Source organism: Amphiura filiformis, chromosome 18 (assembly GCF_039555335.1).
Source record: "Amphiura filiformis chromosome 18, Afil_fr2py, whole genome shotgun sequence".
Taxonomy (NCBI): Eukaryota; Metazoa; Echinodermata; class Ophiuroidea; order Amphilepidida; family Amphiuridae; genus Amphiura; species Amphiura filiformis.
Genome location: NC_092645.1, coordinates 59,666,794 through 59,688,050, shown reverse-complemented (window position 1 = coordinate 59,688,050; position 21,257 = coordinate 59,666,794). Strand labels below are relative to the sequence as shown.

The window sequence follows — 21,257 nt, the reverse complement described above, 5'->3', positions numbered from 1 at the left end:
TCAGTGCCAAAGACTGCCAACTCTGAGAAAAAAGTCATCAAAGTTCGGACAAATTGGGCAAAATGGAAGAAAAAGATGTAGGCCATCAATGACCGATGATCACGTCACCAAAGAAAATCCTATAGGGTGCTTGCACGGAAGGTCATTAGTTCAAATCATCCTTCACACACGCTCCAGAGGACATTCAAATACATGGAATACAATACCAATCACCTATTAAACGCGGGGTCTTGATCAAAGTAAATCCTCATGAATAACAATGTCAACTAAATGTCGGTAAAGGGAGTGGACAAAGTGAATGCGTTCGTTGTGGTTCCTTCTTATCTCTTTCTTCCATGGTTAAAGTTTGCTTTCCGCCTATTTTCTCGGAGACTATGAGTCGCACGTTCCTCAAACTTGGTGGGTGGGTGCATCTTGACCCGAGACAGAACCGGTTCGTATTGGTTAGTGGGTCAAGGTCACTGAGGTCATCTAGGGTCATCTGAGGTCAAATTAGTAAAACTGTCGTATGGCCATGACACTTGGTGGGTCCAGTCAACATTTAAAGCCAAATTTTTGGAAGGTCATTTCAAGGTCACCAGAGGTCATCTGAGGTCAAATTAGTAAAAACTGTCGTATGGGCATGAAACGTGGTGGGTACAGTCAACATTTAAAGCCAAATTTTTGGAAGGTCATTTCGAGGTCACCAGGGGTCATCCGAGGTCAAATTAGTAAAAAGTGTCGGATGGGCATGAAACTTGGTGGGTACAGTCAACATTTGAAGCCAAATTTTTGGAAGGTCATTTCGAGGTCACCAGGGGTCATCTGAGGTCAAATTAGTAAAAACTGTCGGATGGGCATGAAACTTGGTGGGTCCAGTCAACATTTAAAGCCAAATTTTTGGAAGGTCATTTCGAGGTCACCAGGGGTCATTTGAGGTCGAATTAGTAAAAACAGTCGTATGGGCATGAAACTTGGTGGGTACAGTCAACATTTTAAGCCAAATTTTTGGAAGGTCATTTCGAGGTCACCAGGGGTCATCTGAGGTCAAATTAGTAAAAACTGTCGGATAGGCATGAAACTTGGTGGGTCCAGTCAACATTTAGAGCCAAGTTTTTGGAAGGTCATTTCAGGGTCACCAGGGGTCATCTGAGGTCAAATTAGTAAAAACTGTTGCATGGGCATGACACTTGGTGGGTACAGTCACCATCAGCCAGATAATCGTGCCCAGCCAATAACCGCCAAATTCATTTACCGCTACCAAAAGTAATTAAAAAAGCAGGCGGTCGCAAAAGCAGGCGAGACTCGTGGTTCGAGAACCGCCTTGTTCTTAATTTGACTAGCCTATATATGTATTGGTGATATCCAAGGTGCCAAAATAATACATACATACCATGAATATGATGTGGAACTAATATCACCTCTGTGTAATCTGTGTTTGTTTAATACCTGTAGGACACATACATTCATTTTGGTAGCAATTTTGCAGCATTTCAGTTTTTTATTTGAGAAATCCAGAAAAAAGTATAATATTTTTTTAAAAAAATGATTGCCAATTTTTTTAAAATATTTTATTCTCATTCATTTTGTTTACAAGCAATTTGAAATCACCCAATATGAAAATCGATCTTAATTTTCCTTGAACTGCATATTTATGTCATATACTAACATACTCTTCAAGGATTTGACAATAAATGTAAGCAAGTTGAGCATTATGTTTATACCATACAGTATGCATTTGGCAAACTTTTTTATTTTGCAAAGAATAGTTACAATACAAGAAATAAATGTGATTATTACTTATCTATACATAAAGTCAACACTATATTGGTCCCAAACTCTGGAATGAATTACGCAGACATATAAAATCCACAAGAACAATAGGTCTATTTAAAAGAAATGTGCTATCTTATCTGATGTCATACAGCCTTATTGAAGTTTAAATGTGCTATCTTATCTGATGTCATACAGCCTTATTGAAGTTTAAATGTGCTATCTTATCTGATGTCATACAGCCTTATTGAAGTTTATGTGCTATCTTATCTGATGTCATACAGCCTTATTGAAGTTTAAATGTGCTATCTTATCTGATGTCATACAGCCTTATTGAAGTTTATGTGCTATCTTATCTGATGTCATACAGCCTTATTGAAGTTTAAATGTGCTATCTTATCTGATGTCATACAGCCTTATTGAAGTTTATGTGCTATCTTATCTGATGTCATACAGCCTTATTGAAGTTTAAATGTGCTATCTTATCTGATGTCATACAGCCTTATTGAAGTTTATGTGCTATCTTATCTGATGTCATACAGCCTTATTGAAGTTTAAATGTGCTATCTTATCTGATGTCATACAGCCTTATTGAAGTTAATGTGCTATCTTATCTGATGTCATACAGCCTTATTGAAGTTTATGTGCTATCTTATCTGATGTCATACAGCCTTATTGAAGTTTAAATGTGCTATCTTATCTGATGTCATACAGCCTTATTGAAGTTTAAACAATTGATTTACTTTTCACTTGATCTCATTTTTGATATTTTTTAAATGCATGTCACATAAAGGAACTTGTTACACTAAAAAAAGAAAGTCTGTCTCAGACACATTTGGATCTATGCTTTAAAAAAAAAAGAGCTACAGTCAAGGCACAATGTTTAAGTACTTTTTGATATTCAACAACAGAAACATAGTAATATACAAACACAATGAATAGTTTTGTTTGTCTCTGGCATGGTGAAATGTGTACAAAAAAACAATAACCAAACTGCAGAAGAAAGACAAAATTGGATTGCAATACAATACTGAAAATATCTAAAGAAAATTGAACATATGGGGAAAAAATTCTGGCCAACCAACGCGTAGCGCTAAGTGCTAAAATGGAGTTCACGTAGCAATCGCACCGGTGTCTGAGACAGACCAGTCTTTTTGGTGGGCCTTGTATTATTTTTTTAAAGGCAGGTCACATATAGAAACTTGTTATATTATTCATTTTGTTAAATTGAATTATATGTAACATGTTCAGCTATGAGTTATATGTAATATGTTTCATATTACGCTTAAACAAAGATTGAATGAAGATATGGTTTGATTCACAATATTGCCTCAAAGGTAAGCTTAATTTAAGCCATCTGAATCATAGTTATTATAACTATGCAATATTTCTGACCATAAAGGGAGTTTCAAGCAGAACAGGCAATTGGGTAACTTCCATTTGTAGAAGATGCAGGTATACAGGGGGAGTATGGGTTTCAAATTAATTGACCATAGCCAATACCATTTGACATACTCCCTCTGTTGAAAACTTTTCTTAAAGAGGAAGCCCCATCAGAGCAGTTCTTCTGGGATGAACCAAATCTGCCTGGTTATCAAATGAATCAGTGATAAGATTATCTCTGAATTTGATAGGTGCTAATATTGATGCTAATAATATTAAAACATCAATTAGCACCTGTCAAATTCAGAGATAACCTTGTCACTGATTAATTTGATAACCAGCCAGGTTTGGTTCACCCCAGAAGAACTGCTCTGATGGGGCTTCCTCTTTAAATCTTCCACAGGGGTATGACAGATTTCCAATGAACATCCCAATATGTAAACAAAAACTCAGTTTAATAACTGCATTTCAATATAGTTAATATTACAGTAATGTAAAATCACCAAGTTTATAGGGCTTGTTTGAAGTCAGATTGCACACAAAGCATTGCTTTTTATACAACACGCCGCGCTTTCATCTTGGTGGCTTCAATGAAACGTCGCCTAGTCTGGTGCGTCCATGGATACCATATGATTCCTGTATTATCTGACAAAGGTTCCCCTGAATAATCGCTATTAAGATCTGCAAAAGTACAGTACTTATACCACCATGCACTCTGACGTAATCTTGCGCAATTCAGCTCTGAAATGTCGTTATCACGATCTTTGGTGCTAAACGCAAACTTGTTGTTCCAACGTAAAGAATCATAAGCTGTACCATTGTATTGTCCAATATGTAATGTGTACAACGCATCTTCATTCCCAATGTAAAAGTCATCATAATTTGCGTACACAGTGTTGCCACGGTGATCTTCGAGATCCACATGCAGCTCCCATCGTCCAGTTGAGGTCAAGTCATGAAGTTTGTCCAGGCCTAGCCAATGCTCGCCATCAACAGAACCAAAACCATGCTTGTAATCAGTCCAATTCTGATAAAAATCAACACTTCCATCAATCCTGCGCTGAAAAACAGTCCAGCCTCCTTCGTCGGTGTCCAGATCACAAAATGCTTCAAATGATTCGGAGTCATCAGGTTTGATCAGATATATCCCACTTGGCAAGTTTGGAAAATTTTCCGATATATCTGTACAGTCTCTGCCCTTGATATGTGGTGAGGTAGGACTTGATCCTTGTTGGAGCATATTTTGAACACCCGTCATCATTGCCCTTACATCCCGCCATTGTGATTGAGAAGTTTGGTAAAGTGTGGATAAAGTTTTACTAACATCGTCCAGCATAAGCAGGCTCTGCTTTATAGAAGATGCATATGCTGATGAAGCATCCATTGTGGATTGTGTATCCTCCTCAATAACTTCAGCACAAGTTAACATCAACAAAGTGAAGACACAAATGTGCTGTAGTAATGCCATGGTTATCAATGCTGCAATTGTGCCTTTGAAATAACCAAGTTGAGTTGTCGGTTAAGCTTAAATATAGCAATGATTGTGGTTTTGTGGTAAATATTTGATGTAAATGTTTTAATCATGTGTCATGTAGTTTTATAGAAATGCTACCCATCTACAGGGTTGCCATCAGACGGTGTTCAAATTAGCCCAATATTAGGATGCTATCTATGAATTAAACAAAGAAAGCACCCAATCGGGCAGAATGATCACTAGATTGAGTATACATTTTCTGTACTTTGATATTGATGTATAAAGTGGTAATAAAACACTTGGAAGTTGGTAAATCAGCTCTTTGGTTGATAAAAAACCTGTGAAAATCTACAAATAAAAGGCATTTACTGCAGGGGTCCTCAGTATAAAATACCATACACGGATGTGCCTCAAACATGCATGGGTCTCATTTTGGCCAGTTGGTATATCAATTACCTCTTTTTCTAGGCCACTTTTAGTATATGGTTGGGTCATTTTTTCAAGGAATTTTTCCACAAACTAGCTAAGATTTTCAAAATTCACTAAAATATTTAAGAGAAGCTGTATGAACTTGGCATTTTACGCAAAAATTTCTTTAAAAATTGGTATATGGAGGGTCCAATTCAAATTCTCAGTGGCACACCCCAACCCAAACCAAACTTGATTACCCCCTCCAGAATTTACTGTCAAAAGTTACAGCATTTGGAAACTTGTAAAAGTAGCCCAAATGTTGGTATTCCAGTTAAAAGTAGCCCAAATTTTGGTATTCCAGTTAAAAGTAGCCCAAATTGTGGAGGTAATTTGCCAAATGGCATCACTACTCATGTGAAGAGGTGATTAATGTGAAATGGCAGACCGCCAGTAACACATTCATGATCGGAAGGAAAAGGTATACATGTTGAAATTTGGGAGAATTATATTACTGACTCTAGGGAGCAATTCAATGATTAACTATGGGAATGAGATAAAGGCATTGAACCTTTCACAAAGTCACAGGGTGGCCAAAGAAATGGATTACACAATAGTTGGATAAATATGTTTCAGAAATTTACTACATGACACTTATGTCCTAGTATTCTTTCTGAGAAAGCCCTTTTATTCAACCTTTTGGTATATTCTGTGCATTTTGCCTGTAAGAGAGAGTTTGTCAAGAACTTCAAATGTTGCACTCACAATATTATGTCAATATATTGCAATAGTACATTTAGAGGGCCTATGCAATTGTACCTCAAAATATATTAATCACCTAGTGTTAAATTTGGTAACTGTTGTTTCAGTAAAGTCTAGGGATGAGTGTAGCTAGATTTTTTGGTAAAAATATTGGAATTTATGCAAGTGTGTTAAAAGCTTTGAAAATTGTCAGCTAAAGTGCATAAATTAAAATCACGAACAATAATATCCACAACAAGTATCTACATTCCAACCAGAAATACTTATCAAAAACATGTCACCTGTCTCCATCAATCGCACAAAAATAAATACGGTAATCGAGGACACCTGTAAGTAGATCATTAAGTTGTGATTTTGACTTCCTATTACTTTTTATATTGGAAAACTAAAAGGGGGATCGTCTCCTTTAGTTCCACATCCCTTAACTTAAGATCATATTTATGGTGTGTATGTATCATTTTCGCATGGATATAAATAAAGATCTGTCTATCTGAAACATACGACTGTAGGCAGTCTGGTATACAATACACATATTCTGCAAGGACACAAGTACAGGCGATCATGTAATAATGCTTGTCACCCCAGCTAAATGTTGTTTTTCTCCCCAAGTTATAATTTTGAACCACCCTATATTTAATCCATAACAAATGTTTCACTTAGTCAGACACAAGATGGAACTGTTAGGGTTTAATGCTACTTTTTGACTGCATATGCAGACATGCACGTCATGCATTATTACAGGTTTCCCTCCCAATGTGTCAAAGCTGAGGAACTTGTGTGCCCGCCCGCCTTGTGTGTTAATGTTGGCTAGCTTTAATACATTACGTATACATGCAGAAAGAAAACTCCATCATTGATATTCTAACATCTGATTTTGTGTTCGATCAAATGTGTCAGTTTTCAAATACCAAAGTACTGGTATTGACAATGTGTGTATGAAACTTTTGAAATTAGCTGCTTCTTTCGTCTGTCATCCCCTTGCATATTTATGTAACCTTTCCATATTCACTTTTGTAACACCTATTTACACAGATGGTGGCAAGAATGAAGTAATCAATTATAGGCCTATATAACTTATGTAATTGATTATATCCTAAATAACATGAATGATGGTAACTGGGTCAATTTTCTTAGATCTTAAAGAAGCATTCATACATACTCACGATATAACGACGTTTCTGATTGGATTTGCGCCTTTTTTTACTGGTCATAAATACAGTTTATGACCAGTACGCAGGGCATAAACAAGCTGCGTCACGCAGCGTTGGAACCCAATTAACACGATCCACGATTTGCTAGTGTTGCGTACACTCGCATGTCACCGCGCCCATCTCACGCGGAGCGAAAAAGATGACGCGTATCACGCGTTGACTCCCGGCCGTTGACCTCATGAGCCGAGCTGCTTCCTGCAAGTAGGCCTACTCATTTTCTTCCAATTTTAAAGGAAAACGGCATGGAAATGTTATTTAGAACTTGTAAACCCTTTTTATTTTCATCTGTATTGAATTGCTAAGAATGTTGGGTATGTATGATCGGGGTTCGTTCGTTTAGGGCATGGCCGCTGTTTATGCCCGAGGCGTGAGCCGAGGGCATAAACAGCGATCATGCCCTCAATCCTATGAATGAACCCCTAATTTGATATGGTAAATCATTCTATCTTCTAAATTGTATTGATATGGTATCACTGGACTGGTTCAAATCTTATCTTTAAGTGGTAGATCCCAAGCTGTCAATATAAATTCTTCTCTTTCTGATTTTAAAGATATTAATATTGAGTCCTTTGTTATTTATTATTTTTGTTAATTCTTCAGCATAATCTGTTAATTGTAAGTGTATAATATAATTAATATGCAGATGATACAACTCTATTAGTTAGTTCACCAATTACAGACTAATCTTGAGTAGTATCAAGTTGGCAGTTTTTGTGAGTTGTCAGGCATGGGAGTTCATTCAACTGACAGGAAATGCGTAGTAATGTATGTGGTGTCATGTTTTGCAGACAATGTTCTTTGACTCATTCATGTTGTATTTCAGGTTAGGGTTGCCATTAACTCAATTTGGGGGCCCAATTTGGTGATTTTTTGAAACTTTTCACTGCAATTCCTGAACATTTCCTTACTTACCTATGGTTTGAAGAAAAAAAACTTGAGTGATTTTTTTACTTAAGCTGCCACAATGTTTGGATATTTCTGTGAATCCAAGGGTTAAGATTAAATTGGGCTGGTGCTTTGATCTGTGGTGTAGGCTGAAGAGATTTGGGTGATAGTTCTGGTCATTCTGGACACATAGTCTGCTATTATGAATCAGCATTATTGACTTCAATTGTGTAAGGTTTGTCAGAAAGGGCAAGGACGCACATGACTATACAGCTTTGTGACAGCTTTTTGACATGTTCTAAGAATAGTAAAGAATTCATGCAACAACAACAAAAAGAAATAAAGAAAAATATTTAAAAACAACTTTAAAAGGGGTATATGGTTTGTTAAGTGATATTCAGTCCTGTGGGTGCTCAGTTTTGGACTTGGCAGAGGATGTGCAGGTAATACTAAAAAAAACCTAACCCTAAAATATACCAAATTCGATGAAAAGAGATCCAGGATGATACAAGTTTTGTGGACTTTATTTCTGATCAAAATTAAGGTAAATTTGCCAAATTTAGGTCATTTATTTTTGAAGATATCATGAAAAGCCCACCCCCTATAAACCTGGTTTGTAAAGAATTATGCCCTGAATCTAAACCTAATTGCCTGAAATGCACCCAAAATCTGCTGCACATTCCCATAGCCACCTTCCCACTAAGAACCTCCAAGTTCAGTAGGTTTTGTGGTTCTTGAGTGACTTATGGTTTATTCCCAAATTTGTACACATCATTTAAAGGAGTATGTCGTGATCCTAGCATCCTCTATTTATGTAATTTTTCATTAGATATCCACGAAAAAAACCTATTCCCAAAATTTCAGTTGATTCCGATTTTATGTTCATGAAGTTATGCATGATTATGTGTATTACACTGCTCCATAGACAATGCGTTGTAATTTCGTTCTGGTGCACCAGAACGAAATTCAAATTTCACGATATCTTTGCTAAACAAATTAATCTGCAAGAAATATTTTGTACATAAACATTATGTAGCCAGAGGTTTCCAGTGATATAAAAATCTCAACTTTTTTTGAGAAAAGTGGGGGGATGAGGCTGTGGATCACTTTCACTCTTTTTTTTATTATGGTAAAAGACATTAATTTTACCCATGGTAGGAGTATTTTACCCATGCCAGGAGCAAACTATCAATTGCATGATTTTTGATGGTTAAACTATTGCTGACACTAGTAAAAGATGGTTTATAAGTGGGATTAGATCACATTTAGTTTAGTTTAAGACAACATATTTTTACCTTTTGCATTATCTGGTTGGTTTTGTAATGTCTGCCAAAATAATTTTCCCATATATTTTTGTCATATTCTAAAATTTTGCATGTGTGTATTTTGAGATTTTGGGCCTTGTACCTGTTTAGGGGATTCCCTTTTGTATCACATGACAGTTTTTGATGTTTTTTATTATTCAATAAATGTAATAAACTAAATGAATGACTCATTGTTTTCTAGATGATCATCTGCTGTTACCCAACCTGAATTATGGAACCGAATACACTATCATAGTAGAATCCCGTGGACACCATGAATATGTGCCACATACAGGTAAGCCTAAATAGGCCCAGCCAGGGGATACCAGGCCAGCGGTACTCTGTACAGACTGCCTATGCCAATTCTGAGGCCCAGCCAGGGATACCAGGCCAGCGGTACTCTGTACAGACTGCCTATGCCAATTCTGAGGCCCAGCCAGGGGATACCAGGCCAGCGGTACTCTGTACAGACTGCCTATGCCAATTCTGAGGCCCAGCCAGGGGATACCAGGCCAGCGGTACTCTGTACAGACTGCCTATGCCAATTCTGAGGCCCAGCCAGGGGATACCAGGCCAGCGGTACTCTGTACAGACTGCCTATGCCAATTCTGAGGCCCAGCCAGGGGATACCAGGCCAGCGGTACTCTGTACAGACTGCCTATGCCAATTCTGAGGCCCAGCCAGGGGATACCCTGGCTAGAGCACGGTGGCCGAGCGGAACGGGCTACGACTCATAATCGGAAGGTTGCGGGCTCGAGCCCCGGCGACGCCATCGTGTTGTGCCCTTGAGTAAGGCACTTTATCTCGATTACTCCTCTCCACCCAGGTGTGAAATGGGGAGCTGTTATGAATACTGTCCATTGAGCGCCGCCTAAAGGTATGAGCATGCTTTGGGTATTGTATGGCAGCTGACATATTCTAACGACGGCGGAATAAATGTAAAGCGCTTTGGTACATGTTCACATGTGAAAGGCGCTGTATAAATACCAACATTTAACATTTATTATTACCAGGCCAGCGGTACTCTGTACAGACTGCCTATGCCAATTCTGAGGCCCAGCCAGGGGATACCAGGCCAGCGGTACTCTGTACAGACTGCCTATGCCAATTCTGAGGACAAAAACTGTTCAACAGTCGTGATCCCCTGCTTTGTACGCAGCGGTCAGGTCACGGTCTGTCTATGTAACAAACAGTCAGGGTCGGAGGTCAGTGAACTGTGCTACGTCCTCTAGGTAATTAGGCCTATTAATCACCTTTTTGTACACCGATATGCAGCTGTCAATCATCATGCACAACGAGCAGAATTACTGGGTTTAATCGGTAATAAAACCAAATCTAAATAAGTAACTCTACCACACATTTTGTTTTAAAGGGTAATTAAATAATCTATGAAAGATATAGTCACTTAGAACTTCCAAAAAGATGAGAAAAGATGTTTTTATTGCGAGGGCTTCTGCCAACTACAGGCAGCATAAGAGTGAATGATTTACACTGTCCTCACTTTTGCGATCGAAGTAGCGCCTCTCAGTACTCTCAGGGGATACTCAGTACCAATGACCATACAGGGATATGCCCAAATGCTCTGAAAATGAAAAGTAGTCCAGTACCTATTAGTTCCCTATGGGTTAAAACCTACCGACAGATGAGATCTGAGTCTGACCATGCAAATTGTTTTTATAAAATATATGTTTGCAGTAGCATCAGCGTCCATCTTCTAAAATGCTTTGTGTCCATCTGCTTCTTTAAAAATATATATTGAATGGCCTAGTTTTCTGGGACCACCATCACTAAATTTGACAAGTTTCATCATCGCAAATTGAGCTATTGCAGTTGAAATTCATACACCCCCTATGGAAGACATGATCTTAACCTCCCACACAGGGGTGTAGATTTCAAATGTAGTCACCCATTCAGGTAACTCCATTGAAATTCACACTCCCTGTGTGGGAGATTAAGGTCATGTCTTCCATAGGGGGTGTATGGATTTCAACTGAAATAGCCCAATTCTAAAATGTGACATGAGTTAGAACTTGGCCAGACTACAAGATGTCTGCCTTCATGCAAATAACATATATGCCTGTATGACTGAGATGTCACACTCTGATGCACATCCTGGCAAGAACTGGGACTTCCCATTATCCCTAAAACAAATCCTGAGGGGAGGTGCCAATGAAATTATGAAAGTGCACCTGTCAATTTACCAATTTCTAAAGAATTTATGCCCATCGATATACCACAAGTCAACATTTTCAGTCAAAGTTCATACATATTGTCAGCGTTTTAACAACTTTACCAAAAAATTTTGGTAAATTTTGCCTACAGTGAAACAAAATTGTGCTAATTTGTGGGGGAAAAAATTGGAAAATTGTAAAAAAATGACCCATGTAACAAAAAGTGGCCTAGAAAAAAAGTTAATTGATATACCAAATGGCCCAAAAATGCTTGCGGCACATCCCATATGGTAATTTGTACTGAGTAAATATACCTAGGTCTGCCATGACTACTTACCGATTTGACCAGTGGCAGCACTACAATGGAATTTGGAGTTTTTATTGAGTAGATTTCTCATACCCAAGCAATTTGCCCAATTTCACAACCTAACCAGAATATATATTTGACCATGTTGTAAATACCTCCATTTTCAGAAGACATAAGCCGAAGCCCCAAATCCAAAATTCATATTTCACCAACCAGTTCTCATTTCATAAATAAAATTGCCCCAAGTTTGTTTAAATTCATGCAAAATCAAAATGGAAATTTTGATCAACCTTGTACTATATTTCACATTGACCCTGTGAAATATTAGGGGCTGTTTTTGAGCACCATCTTTTTGTTTCTACAACTTGCATGAATTCAATTTGAACATCACTAGAGATGAGTCAAGACTTGGCCAGACGACAAGATGTCTGCATGAATGAGATGCCACACTCGACAGCGTATCCTGCCTGACAAGATGAATTCAAACTCACTAGAGAGACCTATTTGTCTCAAGTTTCTCACAAGAGAATATAAGTAGGGCAGTATGGCAAGCACCCTGCATTGAGGCCTCATTGAATCATGGCCTAGCTCATTTCCTTTGATATGCATCAATGATATGGCTCATCATTAGGCGGGCGGAGTGGGCTATTCCAATCCAAACACCCTCGTGAACACATGCCCTTAATCTTCCACACAGTGAGTGTGAATTTCAAAATAGGTTACCCGAATGTGACATGATCTGATCAAATTGAGATATAGGCAACAAGGAGCAAATAAAATTGAAAGTCATAAATGGAATCTATATAAAAAGTAAATATCTTCTCCAACGTGCCTCTTTAACTCAGTTGGTTACGAAGGTTGCCGATTTGAATCCGGCTGGCTGCACTAGGTTTTTTTTTGGGGGGTCGAAGTTTATGTGCACTGACTACTCTGGGGAAAGAATAAAATTTATTCATCCTATTAAGGGATCTAAAATGAGCGTTTATTGTGTTTCGACAGTATTTTTTGTGGGACATGAGAGCACCTCAGACCTATCGAATTGCATTCTGAATACTGAAGCATGTCTTTCTGATATCAAATAATTTTCATTTTTGACAATTACAATATAATACAAATTTTATGACAAATTATAAAAATTTGATATTTTTCAAATATATAACAGTCCTCGAAGTAAATTATATAAATCTAATGATATATTCTTAAAGTGTATGTAGCAGGAAGGAAAAGCCGACGGTCAATTGAAAATTTTGACCTTTCATATTGAAGATATGGATTTTTTCCCAAAAGACCTAATTTTTTTGTGTGTTTTGGGGAAAAAATCCATATCTTCAATACTGAAAAGGTCAAAATTTTCAATTGATCGTCGGATTTTCATCCCACCTACATACACTTTAAGTATAAATCATCAGATTTATAAAGTTTACTTCAAGTACTGTTAAATATCAAAAATATCAATTTTTAATGATTTGCATAAAATGTGTATTAAATTGCTAATTTTAAAAATCAAAATTATTTGATACCAGAATGACATTCTTCAGATTCAGAATGCAATTCGATATGTCTGATGTGCTCTAAGTGTCCCAAAATAAATACTGTCCAAACGCTCATACCCCAGCCCTTAACCCAGAGAACTAAGTATAATAATTTTTGGCCCCCACATATATATATCCAAATGGTTGCCTGGTTGTTTCTTTGTATGTTTCTTTGTTTGGCTGTCCGGGCGGAAGCAAATTCTTTAATCCACTCTGCAGCTCCAACACAATCACCGATTAACAGTGTTCGAATTTAGCAATTTTTTGAGGTTGTCCGCCGGACAACCTCAAAACATTTTTTGGTTGTCCGAAAATATTTTTGGTTGTCCGAAATTTTAATGAACTTTTAAAGCTTAAAGTTGCACTCCAAGTTTTAAAACATACACTGCCGCCAAATTCACATATCAAACACTTTCCCCAAACTCACCTTGTTGCTAATAAAATATCAAATATATCCAAGAAAATACAGGTTGTATGTTCGAGTTCATCAATTATAAATTATCAATAAATCCATGTTTGTGCCGAATTTTATGCTTAAAATCCATCAGAATTCATGATTTTTTTTCAAGAAGTCAAGATTTTAATATGTACGCAAAAATCTCCTTTGAAATATACCTCATTAATTATTCATGAGCTCATAGGGAAATCCCCCGGAAGAGACAATGGGTGTTTTGAAACCGATCTGATCTGAATATTTTTTATTCACTAATAATTGCCTCGTGTCTTGAAACTTAGCAACGGTCAGAGGTCAGATTTTTTGCCAGGGTTTTTGCTGACAGCCAGTTTTTCTTTAGACATTATTTTACTATTGCAAGAGCTTGACAGATTTGGGAACCATGCACATCACCAGCTAGCCCTCGACCGACCGTGTGTCAAAATGCCCAAACCAGCTGTTTACATTTACCGATACATGCACATGGCCTAGATTGTAAAATACTTGCTACAAATTTATGGGAGTTTTTTACTACATTGGTCATGATTTCTTCTGAAAATTTCAAGATAATAATGCAATGCATTTTATATTAAGCTTACTCAGTAACAGTGGTGCACATTTTTATGGTTGTAATCGAACGCAAGAGACTGAACTTCCCCCGATGCATAAACTTTTTTTTTCGGTATCGAGGGGCTCAATAAGTAAACAGATAATGGCTGCGGTTGAGTTTCGCAGCTGGGTTGTGGAAACACGTTTAAATTCATGTTTATTTTATTCAAAAATAGTTTCACATTTTAAATATTACCATCGGCTAAAAGGTACATACGTACAAAGGTGAGTTTTGGCTACAAAGTTATGGTTGTCCGGCGGACAACCGAATCAGTATTTTTGGTTGTCCGGCGACTTTTTTAGTTGTCCCGGGCGAACGGACAACCAAAATTTCGAACGCTGCCGATTAACTTCATTATTATGTCTTCAGAATCTTGCATCCTATACCTTTGTACATAACCTTGCTGTCTGATAAATTTGTGTATCGGTCACCTGGAGCTACAGGGTTTGTCGTATCTGTAGCCTCTTCATAAGAGTGCATAGTTCATATACTTCATGTGTAAAAGTCTCTTTTGGTGTGATTTTTTCTTGTAAATGTGACAAGCCATGACCCAAAATCACATTTTTGACCAAAAATCACATTTTTGACCAAAAATCATATATTTTTGACAAAAAATCACATTTTCGACCAAAAATCATATTTTTGACAAAAAATCACCTTAATTGACTAAAAATCATGTCAAAAATCATTTTTGACCAAGAGTTGCATTTTGACCAAAATCATGTTTTTTTACTAAAAATCATGTTTTTGACCAAAAAAGATTCTGAAGACATAATAATGATAAAATTGACGGATAATTTAGCATGATACCTGAATTTATCAGTCTCGCTAGAGTTTTCAAATATCACGCTCGACTTCGTCTCGCATGATATTTGAAAACTCTAACTCAATCGATAAATTCAGGTATCACACTCAATCCGTCAATTTTATATCAGTATCGATCTGTAACCTCTTCATAGAGTGCATAGTTCATATACTTCATGTGTAAAAGTCTCTTTTGGTGTAATTAAGATTTGATTTAAATCTGGTCTCTTTTGGTGTGATTTTTTCTTGTAAATGTGACAAGCCATGACCCAAAATCACATTTTGACCAAAAATCACATTTTGACCAAAAATCACATTTTGACCAAAAATTACATTTTGACCAAAAATCACATTTTGACCAAAAATCACATTTTTGACCAAAAATCACATTTTTGACCAAAAATCACATTTTGACCAAAAATCACATTTTTACCAAAAATCACATTTTGATCAAAATCATTTTGACCGAAAATCACATTTTGACCAGAAATGACATTTTGACTAAAATCACATTTTACCAAAAATTACATTTTGACCAAAAATCTCATTTCTGACCAAAATTGACGGATACTTTCGCATGATACCTGAATTTATCGATCTCGCTAGAGTTTTCAAATATCACGCTCGACTTCGTCTCGCATGATATTTGAAAACTCTAACTCGCTCAGGTATCGCGCTCAATCAAATCAATTTTATATCCAAACTTGATGCGGTACAGTGATAGGATATGATGGCATGATGTGCTGTATAGTTTTATGTCATGTTATTTGCATTTATGAGTATTAATGAGCTCATTTGCATATTTTGCCTACATTTTCATTAATCCACTCTGCCGCTTTATCACAATCATGGATCAACTTCAAATTTGGTATGGTGATTGCATATGAATATTAATGACTTCAATTGTATATTTCTTTTTTGTATTTACCAACCTTTGTTGTGGGGACCACCTTAATTACGAACAGCGTAATTGTAGTTGGATTTGTAGTTTGTTTGGTTTTTGGCTTATAATTGGCAAAAATTATTCAGTTTTTGTTATAATTTTTATAATTATTGAAAATTATTCGGTTTTCAATAGGTATCAATAAAGACCGAATTTACTTATGTTCTGTAAATTCACATAAATGAGTGTCAGTCATTACGCAATTAACGTAAGTCTTTTTTTTTTTCAATTATAAGTCAAACTTTAGGACTGAGCAATATAGTAAAGGTAATGACTCAATTTGTGTGAATTGCTGCTTTGGGCTGAGTGGATCAGATCATGTCAAAATTTATAGAACTTATTTACAAATTACCCCTTCAAATATATGTTGATAGTTTTGATTTTCATTGCAGACAAACTACTCCTTCTTCAAGCAGACATGTCAGATGATGAAGAAGAAGAGGAAGATCAACCAAGTTATACATGCCAAGTATCTGCAGAATCTGAGCCGCTAACAATCATCACAGCCAGTCCACCTATACCACCTAAAGACCTCAAAGTGTCTGTGGATTACAATGTAGCCAGCATCACTTGGGAACCACCAGTAGAATGTGGTACAGAGGTCATAGGTAAGGTCATAGATTATATCAAAGGTCAATTAAGACTTAAGACCTATGCATTGTTTCACCTTCATACACTTCTATATATAGCAGCCAATTAGAAAAGCGGTTAGAAAAATATGTGCAAGGTAGCGTGTAAATGCACTGCGCTTGCTACGTAAGTCATAACCTCATTAATATATGCAAAGCCTGTGATCCAATCAAAAGAAATTGATTACCTGACCGCGCACAAATTGCGCCGTCATGAACAGCTCACAATGACTAAAATAACAATAATTAAAACTGGTCATATTTAACAGCGTGTCATGACATAAAGTAACATAAAGTGCCATTGTGATTTGTTCACAATATCAGATACAACGGTAATGAATGACAATAATAACTTTGTACCATATATTTTGACTTCATTGTGGGAAGTTGTCAGGTTTTGTTTTGGGCCTTAGTATTTTCCAAATACCTCGGCCCAAAACAAAAACCCTCCGATTTCAGACAATGACCTCAAAATAATTGGCGCAAAGTTATTATTGTCTAATTTATGTTTTGTATGATTGATTTAGTTTCTTTGCAGGTTGATACATTTATATTTGCTGTTATATTGTATTTATATTAGTGAAAATTTAGTTTTTAGAATATTAGGGTGGCTCACACTTATATTGAGTGTGGATCAATGGTTATAGTTGCTGCTTCTGGTGCATGCAGTCCCAGGTTTGATTCCTGGTGTGGACAACTTGTGGGATTGGCCTGTTGACTTTTTGAGGCAAAAAAGTAAATTGACAACATCTGTAAATTAAATTGCACTCTCCCCATGGTGCATTTTGAGTTGGGTAAATGAGCCAAGAGAGAATTCCGTCCTTCAGAGGGGATATTTAAGCCATCAGTCCCATGAACAGAAGAGCCAAGAGTTTTGAGATGAGTAGGATGTTAACCCATGACTGACCCAACCTGTACTGGTGTTCCAATGGACCTCAATGGAAATGATACCTTGGGTTATCCAGGGTTGTCAAACCAGAACAAATCAAATCTAAGTCTTTTAATCTGTTTTTTTCCTATTAACTCCAGGATTACGTATCTATGCAACTACCAAAATCAACAAGCAAATCAAGACCATATTTACCACCGACTTACTACCTAATGCAACAAAGCGCCACCATATCGCCTCTCGAAGAAGCCACAGTCTATGCAATAAATCTCTTAACTTTCACCGAAGAATTTTTGATCAACTTCCTGCCTTTAGTCCTTTGCATAAATGTCGAGATCTTCCTCATGACTGGACAGAAGAGCTTAGGCAGTCCCCATGGGTCCCTGTAGTCAGTACTAAATTCACCACAGCTGGACATGCTCCTCCAACTGATCTTGAGGTAGTACGTTCAAATCACGGGGAAGTCATTATCCAATGGAATGCACCTGTGTATGCATCTGGGGCTCTTGAAAAGTTTGAAGTTGAGTGGGCTGATGCGAAGTACAAGCGACACTCACCAAATTTCTCCAGTGTTGGGTGTATTGATATTGAAGCAGGCAAGATGTCAGCCATTTTACATGATATGATACCAGGAAGAATGTATGATATTAGTGTGACAGCTGTTGTAAAGAAAGAGGAGTGCGACCGCAAAAAGATGATGATGATGAGGATGTGATGAGGTTTACGTCAGAGGTTTTGAAACATAGGATACCAGCGCCTATTGAGGCTTTGGAAGTACTGCTAATGGGCTATGGATGCGGCCATATTGATTTAGGCTGGGCTAAACCACAGCTATTTTCACCTCATAAAATAAAAGGTATGTTAACTGAAAGGTTATGTGGTTTGTGGCACATTTAGAAATCATTTATTCAAATTGAACTCATCAACTGATTCCAAACAACTTCTTATCCGCCATGAAGGTGGCCAATTTTGAGAATTTACGTGCCATACAGCAATGTTACCTGTCACTGGTGACTGAGCGGGTGTTAACGTACATCCATGTGTGCATGCCATCTACAGGAAATGTATTTCAAGTCAAATTTCTGGGGTTGTGAGAAAAATCTACAAATGTCAACATCTCAATTTGAATAAAGTGGAGTGAGAAAGCTTGAATAGAGTAGAACATTATGAGACTATAATGATTCATTATGTGATTTTATCATTTTCCAGGGGAGAGCTTCCTCAGTGTAAGTGTGCGGCAGCATCTTCTAGGCTACCGCCTTGAGGTCAATGGCACCATCCACTGTCACTTCACCCCAAACACTCTCAACTGCACCCTGACCCAGTGTGAACCTGGTAAAAGCTATGATATTGTCTTAGTTGCCATGACAACCACTGACAGACACCTTGCCAAGAAACTGAGCGGCAAGACAGGAAAGCTTAGCAAGTTGGGGGATAGGGAATTTGATGCTGGACATTCAGAGGTGGTGAATATTACTATGCCAAAATTTCAGTCAGGTAAGTGTGTCTATCTGCAAAAAATTTAAATATAAGTCCTATATATCCTTGACCCTAGACTCCAAACTATATATTCTGGGCAAAATACTTTTTTTTCTCGGATCGACTTGGAACTCTTAGAGAATTTTACTAGAGTACATACTACTATTGTGCTGAAATATCAGTAACATCCAAGGGGGAAGAGGTAGCATTACGCAGCATTTCCCCAGTTCTAATCAATCAACTTTCACAATTGTGGTCTTGAGATATGATATGAAAAAAAAAAAAAAACTGCAAATCAGATGTCTCATATCCCTTTAATCCCTGGTCAAGTCCAGAGCTGCTCTAAAATTGTATCTTATTTTCCTGAAATCTACTGTCCAAAATAGCTCCTCCGGAGGCTTAAAATGAGCTAAAACTGCAGGAGCTTCAGAGGCACTGCCCCTGGACCCCCTCAGTATGCCATGATTGTGCTGCCCCGGACTCCCTTCGGGGCATGCGCCTGGACCCCATCAGGGGCCCTAAGGTGGCCCCTGGACCTCACCAGTGAGGACTGAGCGCCAAATGGTCAATAACATAATTTGTTTGTCTCCCTTTCTGCATTTTTTTTTTTTTTTTTCAATCCACCCCTGTGCATGGCAGTATGCTTCTTGGGGTCACCCAGTCCATACAAGTTGAGGACAACAATTTTCTGTAATATTATATTAAACTAACATGGAATAATCAGTGGGTCTTCAGAAACTGATTTGGGTTGAAATAATTTTATCCTAAATCAACCCTTTTGAATTTATTCTTTTAAAAAATAATTCAAAATTAATCTTGGTCCAGTGAAATTAAAATATTTTATGAAAGAAGAGGCTTAGAGAGAACCGATTCCTGAAGAAATGGTCTTTGGAACAAAATACACATGCACAGTTCACATATCTTTGCTTTTAGAGCTTGATAAGTACCAAATACACTGACACATCTGTGGGCTATGGAGTTGATATTTTTGGCCATGAACTGTGCCTGTTTTGTGCCTGCATTTGTTGTTTGGTCTATCCTGTCTTATATGTGCAGTGATTTTTTACTTTTTCCAGTGCACTTTTATATTCCCATTGATCCCTGTTGTTTTTGCAGGTTGAACAGGTTCCTTCTCTGAATAAGTTTTCCTCAGTCTGCTGCTAATAAGTTCTATTCTCTGGATGCAATTACAATTGGTGTTTTTAAAAGATAATCTTGATATCTTGGTTAATTTACTTACAGCTATCGTTAACAAGTTACTTGATAGTTCTGTATTTAAGTCTAAATTCAAGCGGGCAATGGTTAACCCCATTATTAAGAAACAAACAAAAACATCCTTTTGACCGGTATTGAAAAAGTTTTGGCACAATCAATGTATTTGTGTTGTTGATTCTAGTTAGGTGGGTGTGAATCTCATGTACAAAGTTAAATTGAGAAGATAAGTATTATTGACTTAAGTTCCTTAAGAATTTAAAAATGAGTAGTAATAATTGATTATGCCATCTATCTAATGAATATGCTGTCATCAAGAGTATACATATTGATAGTGTTATAACATTGTACATTAATGTAGAGCCTGAATGATAGATCAGTGATGATATTTGTGTGTATTTGTGCTACAGGTAATGTAATATCTGTGAGAGGAAAGTATCATTATGTAGCAAGAGATGATTCTGAAGATGAAGAAGAAATTAGTGCTTCATCAGAAAACAAGTAAGTAAGATTAGGAATGGATTCCCAATCTAACCAGTGGTCTTTTATTTATAACATTTGGTGAAACGCCAGGCAAAACCCAATATTGACAAACAATAAATTGAAGGGATGCCTATACATGAATAACATCAAAAACTAACATAGAGAGTAAATAAACACACAAAAATGTACCAAAACATGCCAAACAGACAAAAGAAGCAAAGCAAATAGGGAAAATACACAAAGGTACTGGCTAAAAAAGGTGGGATTGGACAGCTAATTTGAAGGCCTGAAGGGAAGTGGACTTGACGATGGCTTCCGGTAAGTAATGCCAAAGCAAGGGAGCGTATGGATAAAATGATCTCTTAGTCATTGAGTCAGGCGGATCAACAGCGCAGGAATTTATGTGACACAGGGTAGGATGGAGATGGGGTCTGAAGGGGTTTGGAGAAGAGCATAGACTGTGGAAAATCTTATACAGATGACAAAGAGTGGCTATGTCACGGTGCTTAGAGAGGGTTGGTAAATCAGTCTCCTGGAGAAGCTCATCATGTGATAACTTCCATTGCTGCAGAATAACACGGCAGGC

The 21,257-nt window shown here is 37.2% G+C and overlaps 2 protein-coding genes across 2 annotated transcripts in view; one reads left to right on the top strand and one right to left on the bottom strand.

Moving 5' to 3' along the window:
* LOC140139648 (uncharacterized) overlaps positions 1 to 21,257 on the top strand; it is a 192,328-nt gene that overhangs the window by 136,636 nt on the left and 34,435 nt on the right. The window contains 8 exon segments of the mRNA XM_072161352.1: positions 9,382 to 9,474; positions 16,372 to 16,587; positions 17,638 to 17,717; positions 17,719 to 17,785; positions 17,788 to 18,209; positions 18,212 to 18,353; positions 18,707 to 18,994; positions 20,599 to 20,689. Of these exon segments, the coding sequence (XP_072017453.1) occupies positions 9,382 to 9,474; positions 16,372 to 16,587; positions 17,638 to 17,717; positions 17,719 to 17,785; positions 17,788 to 18,209; positions 18,212 to 18,353; positions 18,707 to 18,994; positions 20,599 to 20,689 (1,399 nt within the window).
* Positions 1,685 to 4,684, bottom strand: LOC140138878 (fibrinogen-like protein A). The gene is made up of 2 exons (XM_072160656.1): positions 2,468 to 4,684; positions 1,685 to 1,907 (listed from the first exon to the last, which is right to left on the bottom strand). The coding sequence occupies exon 1, from the start codon at positions 4,601 to 4,603 to the stop codon at positions 3,689 to 3,691; it is 915 nt and encodes a 304-aa protein (XP_072016757.1). The 5' UTR covers positions 4,604 to 4,684; the 3' UTR covers positions 1,685 to 1,907; positions 2,468 to 3,688.

Bases quoted from the DNA above. Each gene is read 5' to 3' on its own strand.
- LOC140138878 (XM_072160656.1), bottom strand. From the start codon at position 4,603: ATGGCATTACTACAGCACATTTGTGTCTTCACTTTGTTGATGTTAACT.